This window comes from Bolinopsis microptera, chromosome 7, assembly GCF_026151205.1.
Source record: "Bolinopsis microptera isolate Bmic1 chromosome 7, MBARI_Bmic_1.0, whole genome shotgun sequence".
Taxonomy (NCBI): Eukaryota; Metazoa; Ctenophora; class Tentaculata; order Lobata; family Bolinopsidae; genus Bolinopsis; species Bolinopsis microptera.
The window spans coordinates 16572910-16597008 of NC_087078.1; the positions used below are offsets into that span (position 1 = coordinate 16572910).

Here is a 24099-nt window from a genome sequence, read left to right on the forward strand (position 1 = left end):
GTTCCTCAGTGGTTACAGCGTCTCTCCTCCCGAAACACGGGCTCTGCTCCGATCTGTTATCATCTATATAACTTACCTTGCATTCCTTATCTGCTTGTTCCTACCCAAAGTGATTGTTCTGGTACAAAAAGATGTCGATACAGAAGAGGAGAAACGAATTATCAAAGAGTCACTTCAAGTTTTTGCGAGCAGGGCAAGTGGAAAGGGATCAAGATTGTCAGTTATAAGCGTTGCTACGCCCATCAATTCGCCTAAGAACTCACCTAAGAATTCGCTGATGCCTTCACCAGCGCTTGGTGGTAAAAGATCTCAAGCATCAGTATCTCCAACCGCAACTCCTTGTAGTATACGAAAAGGCGAGGCTTCCCAGTCTATGGCTCAGGCAGGAGGTCGCACTCGTCCAAGACAAGTTAGTTTTTCCATAAGCGTTGCTTCGCCCATCAATCCGCCCAAGAAACTACACAATAATTAAATTTTACCGATAACTTCGATAGTGAAACCGCCAAGGTTTGTGTTGCAGAAGATGTTAAGTATCAGCAACTCCAATCGTTTCTCCTTGTAGTGGACATGACAGGATTTATCTAACTGTGGCTAAAACGATAGCTCTTTCTGATGATCTTGGGTCAGGAAAATTTCAGTGCTGAATGTTGATTGTTGAAGGACAATGGTAGAACTAGAAGACAGCAATGAGTTCAACAAAGATACTGAATGAAAATAACAAAAAAAAAGATTTCATTTGCATTCTGGAGGGGGTTTTTTTAAACCTTTAAAACTAAGACAATTTTAAATATATTGAAATTTTTCTGAACATTTTTTTTGGTTTCAAATATTTTCAAATACGAACATGAATGCTGAAGTCAGTTACATGACCTCATGGTTTTGTTACTTACACCATGGCCGCGAAAATCTGACCTACAAATTTATTTTAATTTCGATTTTTCAGCGGTCAGCTTTTCTCGGCCGTGCTCTAGTATCTTATTAATGTATTATATTGTATTAATTAATGTATTATTACTGTATTATGTGGAATCTTTGAGACGCTGAAATAATTGAATACATCTATCTCTACTCGGACGTCAAAATTTGTATTTCATTCTGTCGTGCGGCGGCGAGGGTTGCAAAACAGGATTCGAAAGCAGCCATTCATGATATTTACCGGCTCGACGGCGTGCATCCCTGTAACACGCGAATTGAATCATAGCTCCCGAGACTCTAGTTACTCTTTTGTGGATCTGAAATGCAACGCAATCTCTTAATTATACCTTGGACACCAGAAACCTATTACATTTACATCCATATTAGCGTGATGAATTACATTTAATCGGGTCGATGGTCATAGCTAGTGCAAAAACCTTGCTTCAGAACATAATCTGCGTTTCAATTTTCGAACGTGATGACCCCACGTCGCGTGGGAGACTGGATTATTATCCTTATTATAAACCAGAGTTACCTGGCACACTGGTGATTGGTATATCATGGACGAATAATGCACAATCAGGCCATAACAGCGATAAGATGTATTGTAGAACCTGCTTTTTCTGGTGTGACTTGGGGTACATGCTACATGTTAAGCAATGGACAGATTCAACGGTTAGACTCCCTCACTTTCATTCATACAATTAATGAACTAATTCAAGCACAATAAAGAAGTCATTAAACGTTTCCAACATTTTAATTGAATTGAATGATATCTCCAATAAAATCATCACGTTTCAATGAAGCCGCTGTTGCAAAAATAATTGAAGGTTGGACAATAAGGTGAACCAATTTGACAATAAGCATATTAATATTATAAGCCTGCACACATCACGAAACAATAGTCTAATATTTTGTTTAGGATTGCTCGCATCTGTTTAAAAACTGGACGCAAGCTGGCTCGGTTACCTCTACTTCTCAGTCTGCTACTGGCTTCCTGTGCCAGTTCAGCCTGTTCTGGTAGAGCTATAGATGAACCTATAGAATACCTAGATGGAGACTATATAGTGGCAGCGATATTTACGGTAGGCAGCTTCATACAAACGAGCCCGGACAACCAAACACATCCTGACGGATACTGTCTTAACTATACATCTAAAAAGTCTTTCTGGGGCATTCAGCGAGCCTTAACTTTCCGGAGAACAATGTTGGCAGAGAGGACTAAACTAAGGTATGATTCATATCTTTGTTTTATACCATTATAATTTTACGTGGGTAAACAGCCACCTGCCACTTGGACACATATTACCGAGTATTGCATAGCCAATGATAACTAGTGTTTACAACGTTGTCTTGACCAAGGCATGGTGAAATGTGCCTGGCCCAAACAGCTAGTCCTTGTCTCATCACAGGGATCGTTGGTGGAGATGAGGCTCGAACTTGAAACCTTTCGATTGCCAACCAAAACGCTGTTACCACAACACCAGCCCGTAGGCTTACTTAGGAGCAATAAATTTTGGCTACAAAAAGTTTAATTGCAAAACTTTTTGGGTACCAATATTTAAGGGGACATACACCAAAGCCTTTTTTGCCAGGACCCGCGATTTGACTACATATGATGAAAATACAGATAAAAACAATAAGATTTGATACATTACAAATTTTTTCGGGAAAAAAAACATTTTCTTTTTGGAAATTTTTTTCAATTTGGTAAAGTCTGTCACTGTCATACCGATATTTTAGTCATTAAAAAATTTTTTGGCTGATTTTCTACTGAAAATTATTTATAATCCTTACAAGAAGCCCTCAAAAGGATTATATAATTGAACAATAAATGATGAAGTAAGTATTTAGGTATTGTAAAAGTGACACTAAAAGTTTCGTCTCATCAAGCTGATTACGATTCTGTAAAAATTATTTCAAAAAAACTGAAACTTTTTGAGTTATATGCATTTCAAGCTTTAAATCTTTAATTTTTGGCCCTTTTTTACATGAATTTTACTAAAAACTCAAAATGGAGAGAAATGCGGTTCTAAAAAGTTGGATATAATCATCAGCTACACTCAAAAGAATTTGTGAAGGGATATCTTATGACCTGGGGTATTGATAAAATGTACAACTTTAATAGTAGGCAAAATTTTCAATTTTGCTTCTCGAACTTGTTCGGTCTGTAATTTCGTCAATTGTATAATCCTTTGGAGGGCTTCTTGTACGGATTGTGCATAATGTTCAGTAAAAAATCAGCTAAAAACCTTCAAAAATATCAAAAATATCGGTATTACAGTGACAGACTTTACCAAATTGAAAAACAATTCCAAAAAGAAAATAAATGCGCACTCTCAAAACAAGAAATGCGGCCGCTTTTCTTTTGTGGATGGCCGCTCAATGATCCGTGATGGCTTATTTTATTATATTCCATACAACCTACGTCCCCAGTCTCTGCAGTTTATAAGAATGCAGATATAGCGGAGTGACAGGCCGAGCGCCGCCCAGTTAATTCCATATTGAATTTGAAAATAGTGTATATTTTATTGTTTATTGTTTAACTTTATGCAACCTGACACGAATCTGTGCAAAATAGTAATACCAAAAATAATAATAATAATATGCTATCAATTAGTGCCTAGTGGTAGTGGGATACGTAGTACGTATCCCACTACCACTAGGCACTAATTGACTAAGCTCTGAATCTGTGCTACTCTAATATAAATGGTAGGAAAAGCCATGGTGAAATTAACAATTTACTTGGTCAGTTCATATCAGCGCCACGCGACAACAACTATTTAATTCAGAATATCTCACAAAATAACTTTGCGCAGGCTAGTTAGAAACGTGGCAACATATTGGCGCGCGGGCACGTACGTACGCAGGAACGACAGTCGCAAGCTACCATATACGAAAAAAAACCTCGTTTGCTAACCCTTGTCCTTGACTCTTTTGTGCCTTCGGCACAGGAGTCATGGATCGGGAAAAAATTGTTTAATATATCAAATCTTATTGTTTTTATCTGTATTTTCATCATATGTAGTCAAATCACGGGTCCCGGCAAAAAGGCTTTGGTGTATATCCACTTAAGGGTGGGTTTTTTGTGAAATTTGATATCGAGATAGCAATTGACCAAAAAACTAGTTGAGGGGGTTCCGGACTGTGGGTGCCCGCGGGATCGGATAGCCACGCCCATATTTGGTCCCAAATATTTTGCCCAATTTTGCCAAATCACCTTAACATGCTCCAAACCATACTTTGGGGTGCTTTAGCTGTAGCTACTAATCTCCTGAACACAAATATAAAGTTTTGTCAAAATTGGATAAAAATTGGCTGAGTTATGAGCAAAATACTATATGACTATATTTGGGCATGTGGACCAATTTTGATAGATTTTTAGTCCATAAATTAGTCAATTATCAATATTTTTGGATGAAACAAACTTCATGTGTAAGGTAAGCCTATACTGCACATTCTCTATGATTATCAGCTCAATATCTACCTAACTGTGTTCAAATAACCGCAAAAAATGTACAAAATCACCCATATCTCAGTTCGCGATATTCACAAAACTAATTTCGCTCAAAACAATAGAACTCGATAGGGTTTCAATATATTTTCATGAAATTTTCATGAAATTTTCAGAATCAACGTAGAATTGCATGTTGACCTTAAGTCTTGGAGTGGAATTTTGAGTTAGGCCTTTTTAAAAATTGGCGGCCAACTGCCAAATTCTTTTGATGAGTAGTATAAACTTACCTTACTTATAAAATTCGTTTCATCCAAGAATATTGATAATTGACCAATTTATGGGCTAAAATCTATCAAAATTGGTCCACATGCCCAAATATAGTCATATAATATTTTGCTCATAACTCAGCCAATTTTTATCCAATTTTGACAAAACTTTATATTTCTGTTCAGGAGATTAGTAGCTATAACTAAAGCACCCTATGGTTTTGAGCATGTTAAGGTGATTTGGCATAATTGGGACCAAATATGGGCGTGGCTGTCCCGTGGGCACCCGGAGTCTGGAACCCCCTCAAAAGTTTGGTCACAGGCCCTCTTTTGTTGGTCAATTGCTATCTCGAAATCAAATGTCACAAAAAATCAAGGTGAACCCCCTTAATTCAGAAATTTTGCAAATTATTATAATTTTGTTGACAAGTTGTCCTATAATGATAAGTTTTGGCAGCTTTGCATGATTGCATCATAATCAACAATATTATGCAAAACTTTGAAGTATTTACGGGTAACCCCCCCCCCCCCCCTAAAACGTCACCTGTTTTTTGGGCCCAAATTGCCGAGTTAGGGCTAAATTTACAGGGTTCTGAAGTGTCTAGGAATAATATTTAAACCTTTTTCTAGCCTGCCAGGAAGATTTGGAAATTTGAAAATAAAATCAGGTACAATTTTTTTGACGTTGAAATAGAGTTAGTTTTAAAACACCACCCCTAAAATGTCATTTCTATATGTGTGATAATTACAAAATGTACAGGAGGCCTGATTTATCTTTTGTCACTAGTATAGTACTATTTATTTTGTCTTATTAAAACATTAAGCTACTTGAAAACATTCACTCACTAAAGGAAGTACCTCAAAACCGTAGTCACCCCCTAAAATGTCACGAGCACCCAGCACCGACCCTAAAACGTCAGCTAAAACAGGTTGTGTAGCACTCAGAATGTTGCTCAATTATTAATTTTAACCACTTCTGGGACAAATGTAACCTATTTCTGAGAGGTGTCGACCAGAATTTCTCTCTCTGTTGAAAAAAAAAATGGTGGAATTTAGTCAATTTACATTTTGTGACATTTTGGGGACTTTTTTTGAATACCCAGAACTTACAGCAAAACAGTAACTCAGTCAACAAAATGTACACCTGTAGTTAGATTAACTAGTTATAAACTAACAATTGGCACAAAAGAAATGGATTCAATGTGATTTTAACCTTTTACTTGTGAAAATTGCATGTTTTAATTGCATTTTTTGGGATTTTTAACATCATCCTGCATCTTGGTAATTTAAGTGACCTGTAGTTAACTAAGCCAACCCAGTAATCGATCTGACCTTCTCTATAGACTAGATTTGACTGCTTTTAGCAAAATTGAATGTCAAAAACTACGGTTTTTGGTACTTACTAGTTTATGGTAAACCTATGATATGCCCCCTAAAATGTCATTTTTTTCTCCCCTAAAGTGTCAAATTTGTATTTTGTTCGCATGGTGTGCGATAAAAGCTCTTGTTTTGGAACCTGTTAATTATTAACAATTAACATCAACTATTAACGAAATGTGAGTATGCATTGCATCTTAGGAAAAGCCTGAGTAATTTGATCAGGTTAAAATGACATTTTAGGGGGGATAATTTGACATTTTAGGGGATGTTTTTTTGCGATTAATAAAATAAAACTAATTCCTTGAGCTGCCAAAGCTTTCCAATATTACCATTAGATGCTAAATATGATGTTTAATAGGCTGGTACCTCCATTTTATGGTGCTTGTAGTCTCAAAGCCAGAATATGATAAAATGACATTTTAGGGGGCGGCCAGGTGACATTTTAGGGGAGGGTAGTAATATTGAGTAATGTATAACTTTCCATATCTCCAGTCGAGTCATATGTACAAAGTTGCTAAAATATGTAAATATCACTATCCTAGACCAAAACTGAGTTAATATTAATGAATTCCAGAGGTATAAAATTGTGCGCTATTTTTCAAAAGTAAAAAATTCGTACAAAGTGAAAAAAATGCCCTTATGGCATCATTTAGATTCAATTTCAGGATGTGGCAGGGTCTGAATGATATTTTTTTATGTTTAGGAGTTACAAATGATTACGTAAGATACTTTCTAAGAAGATGGGATCCAATCAATCAAGAGTGGCGTTTTAGGGGTGGGTGACATTTTAGGGGGGGTTTACCCGTATGCTCTGCCAAAATTTAATAGGCCATTAAATCAGTGAGTTAGTCGCATAAAATTTGATTTCCACAATTTTAGTCAAGGAAATGTGACTTAATTTGTCGCAGACTAAATATGCATTCAGTTTATAATTTATTAGGAAAAATGCTTTCCAAGCCTCAACAAATTACAAGTTTAATCCAGTTTATACCATTTAATAGTTAAATGTCTTCTATTTTGCTTGCTAATAGACTGAAAGTTAGTGCACATATTATGCATATGAACTAACTTAATATTTCACTCCAGATTAAAGGGGATCTCTCTGGGGTACGAGATTTACATCAACTGTGACAGTGGTATTGTCACAAACAGAATTTCTATCAAGCTCGCAACAAATGAAAAAGTTGTCGGCGTTATAGGGATCGACCACGGACTTTACTCCGAAATATTTGCACGGCAGACCACCTCGTTTTACATCCCAACGGTTACCTACATTTACAACGACAAAACTCTGATGGATCAGAAACAGTTTCCAACATTGATTTCACTCATCTCCACAAAGGAAGAGGAGGGAGAACTGATAGTCAAGTTCTTGGAAGAGATGGATTACGGATACATGGACATTTGGTATCATGAACTGTCAAAAGAAATTGCGGATCACATATCCAAAGGATATTTAAGTGAAAATGGTCGTTGTGGCAGGATTCAAGGAATGTTCAATACGCTTGAAGAGAACAATCACTTATTAAAGGATTATTATGATCCTACAAAAAGTTCGGCAACTGTACAACTCCTTCTTCAAAACATTAAATCTGCATCAACAAAATGGCTTCAATATGTAACCGAAAATTTAGGATTTAGGAACAAGATTTATGTTACGGGCACCTCAAATGGCAGGGCTGTATACCACAAGGAATACAGCGACATTTTAAGACGCCTCAACGGTAGCGACGACACTGTCATCTATCCTCTTTCAGCTCTAATTAACACTCAGCTATCTCATCTTAACAACGATTTAGCTTACCCATGGGAAGAGCAGGGTCATGAGCTGGACGAACTATATCGAAAAAGCCAACTTTTACGAGATGAGGATGGTTGTGCCGATGGCTGCCAAACATCCAGCTGGACACCCCATGTGGTTGCAGGAACTAAAATCATAGTCAGAGCGTTACAAGACAACTTGGAGAACAACCCTGAGTCTTCAAACTGCTCATCGGTGACAGAATTTCGTAGGCAGATCTTCGAAACGATCGTCAACGAAACCAGAGAGATTGAAGTGGAACTGGATGCAAATGTCACTCTGAAAGTTAGCTTTAAAGGAAGGACAATATCGTCGCCCACTAAACTAGGAATCTACAGGAGCAAGACAGACGATCACCATATTCTTGGGGAGGTATCTCCAGAGTTGTTAAAGGTAACCAATTATCCTCTTTTCCAAAATATCTCGCATTATGAGAAGAGATGTTCGGTGGACTGTCTTCCGGGAACTTACAGCTTCTACAAGACCGTGGCCGATCTTACCATTCTCCCTTGCTGCTGGGAATGTAAAAGATGTTCACCCAATCAATTTTCCAACCAAACTAATCAACACAGATGCCACAAATGTCGAAGCAACGAAACAACAAATGAAGATAGAACTGGGTGCCGAAATGTGGAAATAATCTACATAAAAACAAGCTCTAATGTTTTTATCGGTGGAATCACGCTTGTAATAATTGGGATAGTGTTGGTAGCCTTAACAGTTGTTCTGGTCTGGAAAAATGAAGAAAGGCCAGTCATCAAGGCCTCGGAGCCGGGTTACATGTACACTATTCTAGCTTCGATAGCTGTCGGCTTTTTGGGAAGCATCATGCCATTACTCGAGCCAAATCAGTTGGTATGCAGCATGGAATATGTGGTTATAATTATCTCTTCGACATTGATCACGACAAATCTTCTGTGGAAGTGTATTAAGATCCATGGCATATTCGCAGCAGCAAACTCCTTCCAGAGACCTAAGTTTGAGATGGCTCTGAAGCAAGCTGGACATGTCTTTTTAAACAGTGTTTCGCTGGCCTTTGTCACTGTTTTCCTGTTCATTGATGGATTTGGAACTGGGCCTGGCTGGAAGTTCCATATTCATCAAAAAGTTCACCATGCGCCCAGATACCCCAAGTGTTATCTGAGAAATGATTACCAAGGAGCTATCAGCGTCCTCCCCTTGTCTCTCCCACTCGTCTACTTTCTCGCCACCCTCATTTTTGTCTTCAAGATGAGAAAGTTTCCCCATAATTTTCGGGAAACTTTGAGCATTTTAGGGGCCACCCTGATAGTCACCTTCTGCTGTGTGATGTTTCTCAGTGGCTACAGTGTCTCTCCTCCCGAAACACGGGCTCTGCTTCGATCTATTGTCATGTATGTAACTTACCTTGCATTTCTTCTGTGCCTGTTCCTGCCTAAAGTGATCATTCTGGTAAAAAAAGATGTCGATACAGAAGAGGAGAAGCGAATTATCCAAGAGTCACTTCGAGTTTTTTCAAGCAGGCCTACAAGAGCCAGTAGAACGGCGGGACAAAGATTGTCAGCAATAAGTGTTGCTACGCCCACCAATTCGCCCAAGAAATCGCCCAAGAATTCACCATCAAATTCGCTGAAGCCCTCACCAGCACTTGGTGTTAAAAGATCTCAAGTATCGGTATCTCCAACTGCAAGTCCTAGTAGTATACAAAAAGGCAAGGCTTCCCAGGCTATGGCCCAGGCAGGAGGTCGCACTCGTCCACGACAAGTTGGTACTCCCAAAAATACGATAAACCCTCCTCCAAACAAAGCAACTTCGGTGCCAAAATTAGCTGTGACAGAATGGAGGAAGCGAACGACTAACGCGAACGTAAAGATACAAATTACTGTGGATAAAGATGAAGAAAACACGAATTAATTTGTATTGAATAAGGAACTTCTTTCTTATGTGAAACGGTTTGACCATAAAACCAAAGTTAAAAATGAAATAGCTTAAAACCTTGTTCCCGGGAATTTTTTTTCTTATCTTGTTTCATGTGTGAATCATCTTAGATCTCTTAAATTTTAAGATAAACTTTTTCCGTTGTTTTACTTTAATTACTATTTACTAATATAATCATTATTCATACCTTTTGAATTGAACTTGTAGTAAATTTTATGATTAACTCAAACTGAAGTTTGCTTTACTGAATTTGTTTACAAATGTGAAGTTTACTCGTTTCTGAGATGAGAGACCAACATGACAAGGTAGTCATTGTCATTTCAATTCTATAAAATAGCGGGAATGTTGCTTTGTGCGCGTTCCAGAAGGAGGGGAAAACTCAGTGCCTCCAGGGGATGTATTCTCGGTCCCGTCTTGTCATTTGCCTATTATAGAACTATAGCCAGTGTTATTCTGCATTATTCTAACTTATTCTGACTTAAGCTATTAACAACTGTGTTGAAATGAATTATCGACAACTGAGGAAGTAATTAGCCCGTTAGCCGCTTTAAATCATTATTTAATTAACTTAATTAACTCAATTAACTTAATTTACTTAATTTAGTTTGTTGAGTTTATGTCGAAATCAGTCAACAGTTCAATACATCTAGAAGAAACTCATCCTGAGGAGATTCTTGAAATAATTCAAGAATTCGTTAACGGAAAAGCCAGTGATATACCAATAGCAGTTATCAAGAAACCGGCTCATCTCTTATCCAACATATTAGCTAATTTGTATAATACATGTATTCAAAAAGGCACGTTCCCATCCATATTCAAAATAGGCAAAGTAACTCCTATCCATAAAAAAGATAATAAAGAAAATATTGAAAATTATAGACCTGTGTCAATATTGCCAATCTTTGGTAAAATATTTGAAAAAATAATATACAAACGGCTTTATACCTTTTTCACTGCTAATGACATTCTCAGTAATGAACAATTTGGTTTTCGAAAAGGCCACTCAACCTCACATGCACTCCACAAATCAGTTCATTCAATCACAACATCAACATCCAGTGGTAATCATGTTCTAGGAATCTTTATTGACCTAAGCAAAGCTTTTGATACTCTTGACCATGGCATTCTCCTGAGGAAACTGGAAAATTATGGGGTTAGAGGACAGAGGTCTAGCTCTAGGACTTCTAAAAAGCTATTTATCCGATAGATCACAGTATGTTTCATTTCAACACTACATCAGAGACTATGAATGTAAAATATGGAGTTCCCCAAGGTTCCATACTAGGCCCTCTACTTTTCTTATTATATATGAACGACATAATAAACTGTTACAAAGGCGATGAATGCAAATTTGTGCTCTATGCTGATGACACAAATATATTTATCACTGGACCGTCCAAAGAAGCAACATACTTGAAGGCCAATAAAGTTCTTGATTTCGTATGCAAATTCATGAGAAGTAATCTCTTACATATAAATATGTCTAAATGCTGCTACATACATTTTCTACCTGCATACGAATCTGATGAAACCTGCGCCAGGGTTAGGCCGTATGCCAATGAATATGACAAATCACAAGGAATATTTATAAATGGACACAAAATTGTCAAGGTTAGCAACACCAAATTTCTTGGTGTAGTAATTGATGAAAAACTTAGCTGGGGCCCACATATAGAATATCTAAGAAAAAAAATTAGATCCACTACAGAAGCACTTAACAGGATTAAACATTCAGTTCCAGGGGAACTCTACCAAAAAATATACTCTGCATTATTGGAATCACATCTTTTGCATACGGAATAAGTGTTTGGGGCTCAGCCCTCAAAGACCAACCAAACGATAAGCTGTTCATAACTCAGAAACGTTGTATAAGAATCCTTTTTGGAGACCTAAATGCATACCTCGACAAACATGCCACTTGTGCACGAGCCAGACCTTATACAAAACAGAGGTTAGGAGCTGCTTTTTTCGAAAAAGAGCACACCAAGCCCATTTTTAATCGACTAAAATTGCTTACTGTTCAAAACTTGTACAAATACCACTGTATACCTGAGATATTTCGAATTATGAAATTTCGCACTCCATACTCGTTGTATTGTACTATAGACTCATCAAAACGTGATACAAGCAATGTCATAATCCTCCCAAGAAAAACCAACACTTTTCTTTATATAGCCTCCAAATTGTGGAATAGCATACATAAACGGATTCTAAATGAGAATGGGGAAATCCTCACTACTTCTGTATCTTTGGTTAAATTACGCTGTAAAAGTATCATCCTGGGATCTCAATCCATCAACAATAATAACACCTGGACTTACCACAACTTTCACATCGCCCCTCACTCAGTCACAGACCACACCATTTCATCACTCACTCACCAAATTGCCGACCCAATATCTATTGAAGTGGCGAAAATTTTCTAGACAAATGATATTTCGATATTATTGCTGCAGCAGATACAAATATCAACATTATTATATTCCCAAACGTTTGAACCTTTAAATTAACTAGGAAAGTCAATCCTCAACTTGACTTTTACTGTTTTAAACAGATATGATGATATTAACTTAACTTATTATTTTTTTTTACATACTCCTTCTTAGTGTGGTGACCTGGGGTCCATAAATATAACAATACAAGCTGATAAACCAAAAATAACAACTGGGGTAGGTAGGTAGCCCTGGTGGGTGCGTAAACTTTACGGTCTGCTCTCTCCAAGATCAGCCTGCTTCTCCATTTTACCGTGAAGCCTAATTTCTAGTTTTTATAAAATATACAATGCAAGTGCAGGTTTACTAATCTTAATCTACTTAACAACTCAATAGCCCAAGTCACCATACCCGTAGTATATTCCATGGTAATAGAAGAGCTTTAGAGTTTTTCAAATTGTTGCTATAATTGATTTAAATAAAAATTTGTTGTTTTCTTGAAAAATTTGTTGTTTTCTTGAAGATAATGATTTAATAAAAATTCAATTATAAATCAAAAAATAATTTTTCAAACTAACAGTTCATTGCACAATGCACATTGCAGTAGTTGCAATGGAAATAAATAAATTAAAACGTCTTAGAACATTCTAGAGTTTTTACTAAAAATTTGGCTCGACTTATAGCTCGAGTATACGTAACACATAAACTCTGATACCGCAAATAAATAAGTTTATATCCTCAGCGGACTAGTTCCACTAGTGAGAGTCTATTACCCCCTTGTCGTAGGTTACACGTGCAGCCGACTGGATTATTATCCCTATTATAAACCAGAGGTACCTGGCACACTGGTGACAGGCATATCATGGACGGAGAATGCACAATCAGGCCGTAACAGTGATGTATTGTGGAACCAGCACTTCCCGTCTTGACCCGGAATATACGTACTACATATTAACTGGTACAATAGATAGACTAACCTAGTCGAACTTGCAACTTATTAGCACTTACAATACAGTCTGGGTGCATGTTTTCAAAATTCTCAGGTTAGACTCCCTCACTCTCATTCATACAATTAATGAACTAATTAAAGGCACGATGAAAAAAGAAAGAAGTCATTTAAAAAATAAATATTGATTGAATGATATCTCCAATGTAAGCATCATGTCTAAATAAGAGCGCTGTTGAATTGAATGTTGAAAGGAAAGAATTGAAGGTTGGACAATAAGGTGAACCAATTTGACAATAAGCATATTAATATTATAAGCCTGCGCACATCGCGACACAATAGTCTAATATTTTGTTTAGGATTGCTTGCATCTGTTTAAAAACTGGACGCACGCTGGCTCGGTTACCTCTACTTCTCAGTCTGCTACTGGCTTCCTGTGCCAGTTCAGCCTGTTCTGGTAGAGCTATAGATGAACCTATAGAATACCTAGATGGAGACTACATAGTGGCAGCGATATTTACGGTAGGCAGCTTCATACAAACGAGCCCGGACAACCAAACACATCCTGACGGATACTGTCTTAACTATACAGATAAGTCTTTCTGGGGCATTCAGCGAGCCTTAACTTTCCGGAGAACAATGTTGGCAGAGAGGACTAAACTAAGGTATGACTCATATCTTTGTTTTATACCATTATAATTTTACGTGGGTAAACAGCCACCTGCCACTTGGACACATATTACCGAGTATTGCATAGCCAATGATAACTAGTGTTTACAAAACTGTCTTGACCGAGTGGCTTCAAATTTGGTTTACAACAATTGTAGCAAGACAATTTTTTGCAGACCAATTATTTCGTTCCAAATTTATTATAAAAAATGCTCCCAAAGCCTCCACAAATTATAGCTAAGAATGCCATTTTACCATTTATATACCATTTAAATAGGAGCCAAATGCAATTTCTTTTGCTCACTAATAAACTGAAAGTTAGTGCACATATTATGCATATGAACTAACAATTGTTACTCCAGATTAAAGGGGATCTCTCTGGGGTACGAGATTTATATCAACTGTGACAGTGGTATTGTTACAAACAGAATTTCTAACAAGCTTGGATCAAATAAAAAAGTTATTGGTGTTATAGGGATTGACCACGGACTTTACTCCGAAATATTTGCACGGCAGACCACCTCATTTTACATCCCAACGGTTACCTACATTTACAACGACAAAACTCTGATGGATCAGAAACAGTTTCCAACATTGATTTCACTTATATCCACAAAGGAGAAGGAGGGAGAACTGATAGTCAGGTTCTTGGAAGAGATGGATTATGGATACATGGACATTTGGTATCATCAACTGTCAAAAGAAATCGCGGATCACATATCCAAAGGATATTTAAGTGAAATTGGTCATTGTGGCAGGACTCAAGGAATGTCCAAAAAGCTTGATGAGAACAGTCACTTATTAAAGGATTATTATGGCCCTACAAAAAGTTCGGCAACTGTACAACTCCTTCTTCAAAACAGTAAATCTGCGTCGATGGAATGGCTGAAATATGTAACCGAAAATTTAGGATTTAGGAACAAGATTTATGTTACGGGCACCTCAAATGGCAGGGATATTTACCACAAGGAATACAGCGACGTTTTAAGACGCCTCAACGGCAGCGACGACACTGTCATCTATCCTCTTTCAGCTCTAATTAACACTCAGCTTTCTCATCATAACAACGATCTTGCTTACCCATGGGAAGAGAAGGGTCATGAGCTAGACGAACTATATCGAAAAAGCCAATTTTTACGTGATGAGGATGGTTGTGCCGATGGCTGCCAAACAACCAGTTGGACACCCCATGTGGTTGCAGGAACTAAAATCATAGTCAGAGCGTTACAAGACAACTTGGAGAACAACCCTGAGTCTTCAAACTGCTCATCGGTGACAGAATTTCGTAGGCAGATCTTCGAAACGATCGTCAACGAAACCAGAGAGATTGAAGTGGAACTGGATGCAAATGTCACTCTGAAAGTTAGCTTTAAAGGAAGGACAATATCGTCGCCCACTAAACTTGGAATCTACAGGAGCAAGACAGACGATTACCATATTCTTGGGGAGGTATCTCCAGAGTTGTTAAAGGTAACCAATTATCCTCTTTTCCAAAATATCTCGCATTATGAGAAGAGATGTTCGGTGGACTGTCTTCCGGGAACTTACAGCTTCTACAAGACCGTGGCCGATCTTACCATTCTCCCTTGCTGCTGGGAATGTAAAAGATGTTCACCCAATCAATTTTCCAACCAAACTAATCAACACACATGCCACAAATGTGGAAGCAATGAAACCACAAATGAAGATAGAACTGGGTGCCGAAATGTGGAAATAATCTACATAAAAACAAGCTCTAATATTTTTATTGGTGGACTCACGCTTGTAATAATTGGGATAGTGTTGGTAGCCTTAACAGTTGTTCTGGTCTGGAAAAATGAAGAAAGGCCAGTCATCAAGGCCTCGGAGCCGGGTTACATGTACACTATCCTAGCATCGATAGCTATCGGCTTTTTGGGAAGCATCATGCCATTACTCGAGCCAAATCAGTTGGTATGCAGCATGGAATATGTGGTTATAATTATCTCTTCGACATTGATCACGACAAATCTTCTGTGGAAGTGTATTAAGATCCATGGCATATTCGCAGCAGCAAACTCCTTCCAGAGACCTAAGTTTGAGATGGCTCTGAAGCAAGCTGGACATGTCTTTTTAAACAGTGTTTCGCTGGCCTTTGTCACTGTTTTCCTGTTCATTGATGGATTTGGAACTGGGCCTGGCTGGAAGTTCCATATTCATCAAAAAGTTCACCATGCGCCCAGATACCCCGAGTGTTATCTGCGAAATTATTACCATGGAGCTATCAGCGTCCTCCCCTTATCTCTCCCACTCGTCTACTTTCTTGCCACCCTCATTTTTGTTTTCAAGATGAGAAAGTTTCCCCACAATTTTCGGGAAACTTTGAGCATTTTAGGGGCCACCCTGATAGTCACTTTCTGCTGTGTGATGTTCCTCAGTGGCTACAGCGTCTCTCCTCCCGAAACACGGGCTCTGCTTCGATCTGTTATCGTCTATATAACTTACCTTGCATTCCTTCTGTGCCTGTTCCTGCCCAAAGTGATCATTCTGGTACAAAAAGATGTCGATACAGAAGAAGAGAAACGAATTATCAAAGAGTCACTTCAAGTTTTTGCAAGCAGGGCAAGTGGAATGGGAAAAAGATTGTCAGCGATAAGCGTTGCTACACCCATCAATTCGCCTAAAAGATCACCAAGGAATTCGCCATCAAATTCGCTGATACCCTCACCAGCACTTGGTGGTAAAAGATCCCACGTATCAGTATCTCCAACTGCAAGTCCTAGTAGTATACGAAAAGGCGAGGCTTCCCAGGCTATGGCCCAGGCAGGAGGTCGCACTCGTCCACGACAAGTTGCTATTCCCAAAAACACAATAAACTCTCCTCCAAAAAAAGCTATTGCTATGCAAAATATAATCGTGGAAGAATGAAGGAAGCGACTGACCAACGCAAAGTTAAAACTAACTGTGGTCGAAGATGAAGGAAACACGAATTAGTTTGTATTGAATAGGGAATTTTTTCTTATCTTGGTCAATGTGTGAATCATCTTAAAATTTTTCAATCTTAATATATACTTTTTCAGTGGTCTTACTTTACTAACAAATATAGTTAATACTCATACCTTTTGACTTGAACTTGTAAAAAATTTGATGTTAAAACTTAAACTGAAGTTTGCTTTAGTGAATGTATTTAATATTTTTAAGGTAACTCGTTTCTGAGATGAGAGATCACTGACCATCATGACAGGGTAGTTGTTACAACCTCGTCGATCATTTCAATTCTATACTATAAAATGGCGGGAATGTTACGTTGTGCGCGCGGTGTTTATAAACAATTTATGGTTCGGCGGAGCGCGTTCCAGAAAGCCAGAAGAAGTTTCCTTGAAATAAAATGTGTATGCGATTTTGTACAGTAGATGAATCCATAAATTTGGAACATGGGTACATCGCAGTATTGGCCGTATTTTAGTGCTCGGAAGGCTCAGTTCGGTTTTCTAAGATGGATATAGCCGTAAGTTTTGCCTAGGAGCCATCAAAAGTCGCATAAAATTACCCATGGAATGACCAGAAATGAACGAAAATGAACATTCTTCTCAAAGTGCTCCGAATGGTTTAAAATGGGTCGGAAAGTGTTAACATTGGTCCTAAGACCACTCAAACCTAGTTTGGGAATCACTGCATGTCTAGAACCGATGTTACCTAAGTTCCAAAATGTTCCAATTTTGGGATAATAATCCTCCTGAGAATCCAGATTTTTGGAACATGGGCACATCGAAGTATTGGCTGTATTTAAGTGCTGGGAAGCCTCAATTCGGTTTTCTAAGATGGACATAGGTAAAAACTAGGCCTAAGAGCCATCAAAACTCAAATAACATTACCCAGGTTCATGTAATGAACGAAAATGAACAAAATTGAATATTGTCCTAAAAATGCTCAGAACAGTTTAAAATTGGTCGGAAAGTGTTTATATTGGTCCTGCGACCACTCAAACCAAGTTTGGGAATCACTGCATGTCTAGAACCGATGTTACCTATGTTCCAAAATTTTCCAATTTTGGGACAATAATCCTCCTGAGAATCCAGATTTTTGGAACATGGGCACATCGAAGTATTGGCTGTATTTAAGTGCTGGGAAGCCTCAATTCGGTTTTCTAAGATGGATATAGGTAAAAACTAGACCTAAGAGCCATCAAAACTCAAATAACATTACCCAGGTTCATGTAATGAACGAAAATGAACAAAATTGAACATTGTCCTAAAAATGCTCAGAACGGTTTAAAATTGGTCGGAAAGTGTTTATATTGGTCCTGCGACCACTCAAACCAAGTTTGGGAATCACTGCATGTCTAGAACCGATGTTACCTATGTTCCAAAATGTTCCAATTTTGGGACAATAATCCTCCTGAGAATCCAGATTTTTGGAACATGGGCACATCGAAGTATTGGCTGTATTTAAGTGCTGGGAAGCCTCAATTCGGTTTTCTAAGATGGATATAGGTAAAAACTAGGCCTAAGAGCCATCAAAACTCAAATAACATTACCCAGGTTCATGTAATGAACGAAAATGAACAAAATTGAATATTGTCCTAAAAATGCTCAGAACAGTTTAAAATTGGTCGGAAAGTGTTTATATTGGTCCTGCGACCACTCAAACCAAGTTTGGGAATCACTGCATGTCTAGAACCGATGTTACCTATGTTCCAAAATTTTCCAATTTTGGGACAATAATCCTCCTGAGAATCCAGATTTTTGGAACATGGGCACATCGAAGTATTGGCTGTATTTAAGTGCTGGGAAGCCTCAATTCGGTTTTCTAAGATGGATATAGGTAAAAACTAGACCTAAGAGCCATCAAAACTCAAATAACATTACCCAGGTTCATGTAATGAACGAAAATGAACAAAATTGAACATTGTCCTAAAAATGCTCAGAACGGTTTAAAATTGGTCGGAAAGTGTTTATATTGGTCCTGCGACCACTCAAACCAAGTTTGGGAATCACTGCATGTCTAGAACCGATGTTACCTATGTTCCAAAATGTTCCAATTTTGGGACAATAATCCTCCTGAGAATCCAGATTTTTGGAACATGGGCACATCGAAGTATTGGCTGTATTTAAGTGCTGGGAAGCATTTATATCAAAATATTGGAGGATTATGAAAACAAAAATATTTGCCCAATAAAATAATTTCTGTTTAATTGTACATAATTCTGAATGCAACTTTAAGACCCTGTTGGACGAAAATATTGACTCTTTGCCACCATTTTTTAACCATTCTGAGTGCTTTGAGGAAAATTTTCATGTTCGTTGTTCATTCCATAAACTTGGGTAATATTATTCGACTTTTGATGGCTCCTCTATAAGGCCTAGTTTTTTATATCCATCTTAGAAAACCGAATTGAGGCTTCCCAGCACTTCGATGTCCCCATGTTCCAAAAATCTGGATGCTCAGGAGGATTATTGTGACAACATTGGTAACATCGGGTCTAGACATGATTCCCAAACTTTCCGACCAATTTTAAACCGTTCTGAGCATTTTTAGGACAATATTCATTTTTTGTTCATTTTCGTTCATTCCATGAACCTGGGTAATGTTATTTGAGTTTTGATGGCTCATAGGCTTAGTTTTTACCTATATCCATCTTAGAAAACCGAATTGAGGCTTCCCAGCACTTAAATACAGCCAATACTTCGATGTGCCCATGTTCCAAAAATCTGGATTCTCAGGAGGATTATTGTCCCAAAATTGGAACATTTTGGAACATAGGTCACATCGGTTCTAGACATGCAGTGATTCCCAAACTTGGTTTGAGTGGTCATAGGACCAATATAAACACTTTCCGACCAATTTTAAACCGTTCTGAGCATTTTTAGGACAATATTCATTTTTGTTCATTTTCGTTCATTACATGAACCTGGGTAATGTTATTTGAGTTTTGATGGCTCTTAGGCCTGGTCTTTACCTATATCCATCTTAGAAACCGAATTGAGGCTTCCCAGCACTTAAATACAGCCAATACTTCGATGTGCTCATGTTCCAAAAATCTGGATTCTCAGGAGGATTATTGTCCCAAAATTGGAACATTTTGGAACATAGGTAACATCGGTTCTAGACATGCAGTGATTCCCAAACTTGGTTTGAGTGGTCATAGGACCAATATAAACACTTTCCGACCAATTTTAAACCGTTCTGAGCATTTTTAGGACAATATTCATTTTTGTTCATTTTCGTTCATTCCATGAACCTGGGTAATGTTATTTGAGTTTTGATGGCTCTTAGGCCTAGTTTTTACCTATATCCATCTTAGAAAACCGAATTGAGGCTTCCCAGCACTTAAATACAGCCAATACTTCGATGTGCCCATGTTCCAAAAATCTGGATTCTCAGGAGGATTATTGTCCCAAAATTGGAACATTTTGGAACATAGGTAACATCGGTTCTAGACATGCAGTGATTCCCAAACTTGGTTTGAGTGGTCCCAGGACCAATATAAACACTTTCCGACCAATTTTAAACCGTTCTGAGCATTTTTAGGACAATATTCATTTTTGTTCATTTTCGTTCATTCCATGAACCTGGGTAATGTTATTTGAGTTTTGATGGCTCTTAGGCCTAGTTTTTACCTATTTCCATCATTTACAATTATTTTTGGCACTATTTAGAGCTGATTAGGGCAAATAAATGCATGGGACACTTTTGGGACAATTTTGGGACATGTTCCAAAAATGTTCCAAAAATGTTCCAAAAATCTGGATTCATCAACTCATTTTGTATGCGATTTGCGCGTCGCACGTACGTTACAATATTTATAATTGTAGAATTTACGAGGATAAGATTTTAGAGGTCTCGTTAAACTTGGTTTTTATGATGGTTTGGGACAGGTACTACTTTTTTAACCACCAAAAAGCCAAAACATGTGCCACCTACCCCGGAACACAAATCGCATATAGGGGTGAAATCGCATACAAATCGCATACACAAATCAAGGAAACGTGCTCTCCCTGAATTTTGTAGGGGATTTCGAAGGGGAAAGCCCAGTACCTCAGAAGGTTTATTCTCAGTTTGTCGCTCTTAACACATAAATCATTCTTCATTTCATTTGATACTGTGGATCTAAAATGACAAATTCACGGTACACAATTTTGTTATTTTAGCTGCATATTAATATCTCCAGATTTAATAGATCAATAAACTATTTGTATAACTGTACCTGACAGACACCATCGTACAAATAGACCAGTCCAGCAGGATGGATAACAACTAGAAACTGAGATTGGGGCATGTGACCAAAGTCAGAACACGGAATGAACACTGGAGGACACAGCCCGCCGTTATCCTTCAGCTTCAGACATTGCAATGAACCTGGAAATACAGGAAACTTATCGCTCAACAATTTGTTTAAGTGCTTTAAGGTTAAGACAAATTCTGATTGCAGAACACCAAATTTTTATCACTTCAAATTTGATCTGGCTTGCAATAACTCGGAACATGAACACTGACAAGAAGAGAATTCGACTTACAAGTGCTTGGGTCAAGGATGGCCAGGAATTTGTCCCCAAAGTGAGAGCTGTATTTTGAAACTTTGATGTTCTTGTAGGAACCAATGTTGCTGTCACTATACACCTGAATCAATGTTACTGTCACTATACACCTGAATCAATCGAAAAATCAGACTAATTTAACTGATCATCCATTACTTTCGTTTCCATAAAAAAACCCGAAAAATCACAAAACATTATCATCATGTGTAAACCAAATCGGTACTTGTTGCATTTAGGCCTAGGGCCCTCATTTACCATAGTTACCACAGTTACCATAGTTACCTTAGTAATGTAGAGACCAGTTCCACTGCAAATAGTAGAGTACCTAGTAGTACTGAGTAGAGTGTGGTTAACAGCGCTGTGACCATCTCCTGACGTCACATTAGGTAGAGTGTGGAGAAAGGAGGACGCGTTGGTGCTCGGGGTCCTGGAGACAGAGAGTGGGTTGTTAGACAAATTAGAGCAGGTTCGGTAAAATTATTGGAATTTAACGGAATATTTACAGTTAACATATAATTTCAGCTGAGAACTGGTTTAAAGAAGTATAGCGGTAGATTTTAATTATAATAACCAGCAAGTAACAGTACTTATGCTTCATCTAAATGGACAAATATATTAATCTAAACGAATTTTGTTGTTGATTAAACACCCGACTCTCAATCTGCTATACTTTATAATAAATCCTCATCACATCTTCTCCTGTAGTTGAGTAACAATACCCGATCGTTAAAATTATCTAAATCAGTTAATCAACTCACCGTTCTCTGTGAACCTGTTGTTTTACTTGAGAGTTACTGATAATCCGACTTGTGTTGGAACGGGCAGAGTTTGGAGTAAATATCGCAACTCCTGAGATCAGTCAAGCTTAGATTTTGTGAATATTTCAGTCTTTGTTAAGACTACAATCTCAATACGCAATGATGTGATAAAAAGGGAATGTGTCATGCGATCTGTAATCTGTTGTTGAAGTCTTTACGTACCAATTTTTGATTTAAGTCCCTCGATATCGTCAATAGGAGTAAAGTTAGATGAGTGCATTGTCACAGGACTTTTCTCTATCTTGTTAAGCTTCCATATAATAAGTGATGAATTTTGGCTTGTAACTATTAGTTTGGTTTCATCTGAAATAGTGCTACGGTAAAACAAATATCTAGCTAATTTTCAAATCGTTACAATTAATTAATTTCAAATTTAGGTTTTATCGCTATTGCCTTCAATAGATATTATTGTAATTCTACAATCTAACATACCCACATCCAAAAAACGCAAGTCTACAAGTATAGTTTGGAAGAAATTGTTGTTCAAAGATGAAATTTGGTGCGAACTGCAGACCTAACCTTTCTAAGAAAAGTTTTAATGGACACTAAAAAAGTAGTAAAATCTGGAAGAAATTTTAAAGTTACTGTATGTGGGCTAACCAGAAGCCAGCACAGACAAGATGTTGTAAGAATTGTCTAGAACACTCTCTCTTCCAAAGCTGTCTCTAGAGCTGGAACTGTCCATTTGAATGTAACTGTATTCGTCCAGTGGGTCTAGTAGCGATACCGTTGAGGAATGAGTGGAGTCTCCCCTCTTACATGGCTTTTTCTACAGGGGAGTTAACAGAGTGTTAAAACTTTATTTAAAGAGCGGTGAAACTTTACTAAAGAATTTCTTAGACTCTACTTAAAGTGGGCTCATAATATCAACTTTAAAAGTCAAGGAGTATATTAATTTATTTATTAATTAATTATTGATCTGCATAAATCACGATCACTAGCATATTAAGTAACACAAGCTTTTTTAAACTTTAATAACTAAAACTTCAACTGACTTACGTGTATGAGGAGACCGGGATTAAGTGACCACACGTGAGCACCGTGGAATGGGAGAGCTCTGGAAATATCCTGGCCGTGAAAGGAGAAGAAATGAACATTGACATCCGTAACAACCACTATGTAGTCCTCAGATTCGTCACGCTCGTTTGACATGCTGGCTAACATGGCTTGGTTGATGGGCTGATCCACTGTCAGACACTTCAAAAGCATCTAAATGAGATGGAGATATGTCTGTTATACTGTCTTTTAATATACAGCTTGCGTTGTTAGCGTCAACATTTTATTTTCCTGGATTAGTAATCAATATAATGAGAGCAGTTATAAAAAAAGTTCCAATCTAAGTGATACCAGCAACAAATGTACCGATTTAATTATAACTAACCTTCTGTTTGACGGTTCCTCGAGAACATGCAAGAATACATCCCTGCCAATATAACTCATACTCAATCCCATGCCTGAATATCAAAGTGATTAGATAGTTTCAGTATTTTTGGAATAATACTTAAGATTCATTAAGATGAGGTAACAAGATATTAATGATACTAAATATCAGTGATTAAATGGAGATATCGAAAAAGAAACTTTACTTTTGAAACAAATACCTGTTGCAAATATTCCATTGAGGTAAGGCTTGACTAAAATCAGCTATCAAGGGATGGTAACTCAAAAAGTCTTTTCCAAATAGGTGTAGTGATTTTCCTTGGACAATCACAGCTTCTGCTTCACTTTCCATTGTCCATTAACAACCCTGTTTATTATGTTGGGATTAGAAATATAATCAGCAACCACACTACATATACAAAGAGAGTTCAATAAAACAAAAAATTTGAAATTTTGAAGACTGTTAATATTCCGCTGGAGCAGCCAATGGTCATCTTGAGACATGATTCTACGCCATATTATACTAAGATTTTAGTTCTGTGAAATATTGGATACTGTTATTATATTCTTGAAAAGTGGATGTTAAGATGAAGATACCCTCAAGTCTGAAGCAAAATATCCA

General features: G+C 37.6%; 3 protein-coding genes across 4 annotated transcripts in view; 2 read left to right on the forward strand and 1 right to left on the reverse strand.

Moving 5' to 3' along the window:
- LOC134818433 (anaphase-promoting complex subunit 1-like) overlaps positions 1-23858 on the reverse strand; it is a 60903-nt gene extending 37045 nt beyond the window's left edge. The window contains exons 1-9 of one of the 2 annotated variants that reach the window (XM_063827977.1): positions 23699-23858; positions 23479-23551; positions 23097-23306; positions 22698-22866; positions 22260-22400; positions 22038-22128; positions 21562-21706; positions 21259-21361; positions 20949-21100 (exon numbers count right to left, since the gene is read on the reverse strand). In XM_063827977.1, the coding sequence (XP_063684047.1) occupies positions 20949-21100; positions 21259-21361; positions 21562-21706; positions 22038-22128; positions 22260-22400; positions 22698-22866; positions 23097-23306; positions 23479-23551; positions 23699-23829 (1215 nt within the window). In that variant the 5' untranslated portion in view covers positions 23830-23858. The remainder of the gene's footprint in view (positions 1-20948; positions 21101-21258; positions 21362-21561; positions 21707-22037; positions 22129-22259; positions 22401-22697; positions 22867-23096; positions 23307-23478; positions 23552-23698) is intronic. The other variant, XM_063827978.1, reaches the window with a different exon arrangement.
- Positions 1848-9891, forward strand: LOC134818436 (G-protein coupled receptor family C group 6 member A-like). Its single transcript, XM_063827983.1, has 2 exons — positions 1848-2146; positions 7105-9891. Exons 1-2 carry the CDS (start codon positions 2121-2123, stop codon positions 9710-9712), a joined length of 2634 nt encoding a protein of 877 aa, XP_063684053.1. The 5' UTR covers positions 1848-2120; the 3' UTR covers positions 9713-9891.
- On the forward strand, positions 13474-16669 carry LOC134818031 (G-protein coupled receptor family C group 6 member A-like). Its single transcript, XM_063827442.1, has 2 exons — positions 13474-13779; positions 14146-16669. Exons 1-2 carry the CDS (start codon positions 13754-13756, stop codon positions 16667-16669), a joined length of 2550 nt encoding a protein of 849 aa, XP_063683512.1. The 5' UTR covers positions 13474-13753.
- Positions 23859-24099: the final 241 nt, after the last annotated feature.

Excerpts from the sequence above, each read along its gene's own strand:
- LOC134818436 (XM_063827983.1), top strand. The coding sequence starts at position 2,121 with ATGTTGGCAGAGAGGACTAAACTAAG. Across the intron at positions 2,147-7,104 it reads GCAGAGAGGACTAAACTAAG|ATTAAAGGGGATCTCTCTGG; the intron begins GTATGATTCATA and ends ATTTCACTCCAG.
- LOC134818031 (XM_063827442.1), top strand. The coding sequence starts at position 13,754 with ATGTTGGCAGAGAGGACTAAACTAAG. Across the intron at positions 13,780-14,145 it reads GCAGAGAGGACTAAACTAAG|ATTAAAGGGGATCTCTCTGG; the intron begins GTATGACTCATA and ends TTGTTACTCCAG.